The following is a 3,389-nucleotide window of genomic DNA, read 5'->3' on the forward strand; positions in this document are numbered from 1 at the left end:
TTCAAATTTGCATACTCATCATGTAATATAGATATGTTAGTACAATAATAATACATCACAAATATGCTGAGCAGCATATTGTAAATCAGGATAACACTTGTGTTGAGTCTTCACAAATTGGAAAATTTTAACTTTAAACTACTACAATGTCATTCAATTGATTCTAACACAATTTAAAGATGAAATAAAGTTTTTCTGGAGTTTTTGAAACTAAATAAAGTACCTTAAAGGCTTAAAAAAAATCAATAAGACCATTAGTTACAGCAATAGAATGTTCGTTGAAACAATTGAAATTATGGATACAGGGTGCCAGGAGTGTGTGGTGATGGCAAACACAAAGAGGGCAACAGCAATGGTGGTAGGTGATCAATTTTAATTCTTTAATTATGAAGAAAATAATGATGGTGCAGCCACTTTCCTCAAAGACACAAGTATTCTATTGCAACCACTAAGGTCAAACAAAGCTCCATGTAAAAAATATCTTAAAAGTTAATTTATAAAAGTGCTTAAATCATGGGCCTGGTGGAGCAGGCAAGCATTTATTTGAACATAATTACATACAAATAAAATATAGTTACAGATTTTAAAAAAACTATTAATATAGATTAATTCCCAACTAATTCTGAAACTAAAATTGATATAGGAAAATACACTAATAGTATTATCCATTGGCTCAAACTAAGCCATGAATATTCATTATTTTGCTTCAGTTCTGTACTCATCAGCTTAGAATAGCTCTTGGTACTTAACCAAGTATTCCCCTTAGGAGTTTACTTGCAATGAATATGTGTCTTGAGGAATATGTCTTGGCATGAACAGTTAAATATCATTTATCCTAGAATAATTTAAATACAAATATAATGATGGATCACCCCTCATGGATTTATTCACAATTAAACTAATGTTATCTAGAGATTTTCCATGATTAAACATCCAGAATAAAACTTGTCTTCATAACAACAAACTACGATAATTAAAACTGATGAATCTCTCTGGATAAGACATTCAGAACCTTGATTGATAGAGATTAGCAAAAACTTCACAAGATCAAACAACGCAATGGCCTGATTGACAGCTCTGAAATCCACTGAGATTTAACAGGCCATCAAAATAAAGATCTGACAGAAAACTTTAACAGAAATCTGATCATATTTACATACCAGTTCTCCCTGTATTTTCAATGATCATTGGAAGCTCTAGAATTAGAAGAGGATTATGAGTTTTCTTCTAATGATGATGATGGGGGACAAGAATTGATTCAACGAATACTCCAACAAGCCGGGTTGCAGCTGCGATGAATTAGTCTTTTGATCTCTTTGGTACAGCAAAAATTGAAGAGATCCAGAGGAAATGATCTAATAATAATAATTGATTAAAGACCAAAAGACGCTGATTCAACATCGGTTACAGAAGGATGATTCAACAACAATGATTGATCAGTTTCTCTTTGATCTCACCCGAGGTAATGAAAATTACAGAAATACAGAGAAAATGATAGAACCATCCAAAAAATGATCAAATTCATGCCAAAAGACGGTGATTGAGCATCGATTAGAGATGCAAAAGAACCTAATTAGATCATTCTCAGCCGGAAAAACATTAATTCATCGAAGAGAGCAACAGGTCGGTTAGAAGACTGGATGAATCCTTCTCCTTCCTTCGACCTCATCAGGGGGGAGAAAAATTAGAAGACAATGGAAATGTCAACAAAAAACACCCAAAATTAATCAATTTCAGGCGACAATACAAGGATCCAAAATTCGATCAGAGAAGGAAGAAATCAAACCTCAGAGATCATCCTCAGCCCGAAGATACTCCCCAAGATCAGCCTGATTAAGAATGACAATCCCCTTGGGATCCATCTTCCTGCAATCCTGCGCCGATTTCGCCGCAATCCCAAACGCGAGCGGCACATCGGCGGAAGAAAACACCACCACGCCCTCCCCGGCCACCACATTTTCCGAAATCCTCGACAAATCCGACTTCAACACATGATCGCCGCTCGTCAGCGACTTCTCCGCCGTCTGCTTGACCCAAACCTTGCGCCGGGCGTGCGCGGCGATCAAATCAAGCCCCTGGATCGTCAATCGAAAGCTGCCCCCTTTGGTGAATTTGCCGATGCAGGTTCCGACGTGCACGAGGCGATCGCGCGCAACGTTCGTGGCGCGTCGAACGAGCGATTCGCTGGCGTAGAAGACGCGATTCTTGTGCAGGCGGAAGCAGTATCGGCCCGCGATCGCCTCCGTCGGGCCTTCTAGGGCTTGGCGCTCGACTATGTTCTTGAGATTGGGGCCGACGAACTTGAAGAGCTTCTCGAACACCACCGTCGTCTCCTTCTCGTCCAAAGGCCTCATCTTTTCTTCGATGTTCTTCCTCCCATCTGCGGAGAGATTTAGGGTTTTATGGAGGAAGAAGACGACCGCGGTACGCTGCTCCCCCGGAACAAGATAACTCTCCCCACCAGATTTTGGTACTTGCACTCTATTAAGTAAAAGTTCCAGATTTTTAGAGTTTCGTCTGAATTTTTAGAGTTTTTAGAGTTTTCGTCCCGTCCTACGTCCCAAATTTTAGAGTTTTGTCTGAGTCATCCTGTACAGGATTCGTCTCGTCCCATGTTTTTCCGTCCACCTCCCGTCCCGTCCAACGTCTCCGGACGAAACAGGGTGTGCGTCAGCATCAGACAACTCAGAAATTGACACATGGCGCAGAACGCGGGCAATGGACCTGTCACGCAGGTACTATACTCGGACGAAGTTCATATCCCATCCTACGTCCCAATTTTTAGAGTTTCGTCTGAATCGTCCGGTCCCATTTTTTTCGCCCATGTCCCGTCCTGTCCAAGAAATTCTCGTCCCGTCCATTGTCCCAGGACGAAACAGGGCATGTGTCAGCACCAAACCAGTCAGAAATTGACACGTGGCACAGCACGTGTGTCGGGGCATGTGGAAGCATACTATACTCAAACGAAGTTCATATCCCATCCTACGTTCCAATTTTTAGAGTTTTGCCTGAATAGTCCGGTCCCATTTTTTTCCTGTCCACTTCCCGTTCCATCCAAGAAATTCTCGTCCCATCCAACGTCTCGGGATGAAGCAAGACATGCGTCAGCATCAGACCAGTCAGAAATTGACACATGGCGCAGCATGTGCGTCCGGCAGGTGGACCTGTCATGCGCATACTATACTCGGACGAACTTCGCCCATCCTACGTCCCAATTTTTAGAGCTTCGTCTAACTCATCCCGTCCCATCCAAAGTCCCGGGACGAAAAAGGGCGCGCGTCAGCATCAGACCACTCAGAAAATGACACGTGGCGCAGCACGTGCGTTGGGCAGGTGGACCTGTCACGTGCTTACTGTACTCCCACAGGATGAAATAACCATCTCGTCCC

The 3,389-nt window shown here is 42.3% G+C and overlaps 1 protein-coding gene across 1 annotated transcript; it reads right to left on the reverse strand.

The window, feature by feature from the left end:
- Positions 1-1,377: 1,377 nt before the first annotated feature.
- Positions 1,378-2,395, reverse strand: LOC144710553 (RNA binding protein). Its single transcript, XM_078584359.1, has 2 exons — positions 1,787-2,395; positions 1,378-1,657 (listed from the first exon to the last, which is right to left on the reverse strand). The coding sequence occupies exon 1, from the start codon at positions 2,352-2,354 to the stop codon at positions 1,788-1,790; it is 567 nt and encodes a 188-aa protein (XP_078440485.1). The 5' UTR covers positions 2,355-2,395; the 3' UTR covers positions 1,378-1,657; position 1,787.
- Positions 2,396-3,389: the final 994 nt, after the last annotated feature.

The sequence above is a fragment of the Wolffia australiana genome, chromosome 12, assembly GCF_029677425.1.
Source record: "Wolffia australiana isolate 7733 chromosome 12, ASM2967742v1".
In the NCBI taxonomy this organism is placed as follows: Eukaryota; Viridiplantae; Streptophyta; class Magnoliopsida; order Alismatales; family Araceae; genus Wolffia; species Wolffia australiana.

Excerpts from the sequence above, each read along its gene's own strand:
- LOC144710553 (XM_078584359.1), bottom strand. The coding sequence starts at position 2,354 with ATGAGGCCTTTGGACGAGAAGGAGACGACGGTGGTGTTCGAGAAGCTC.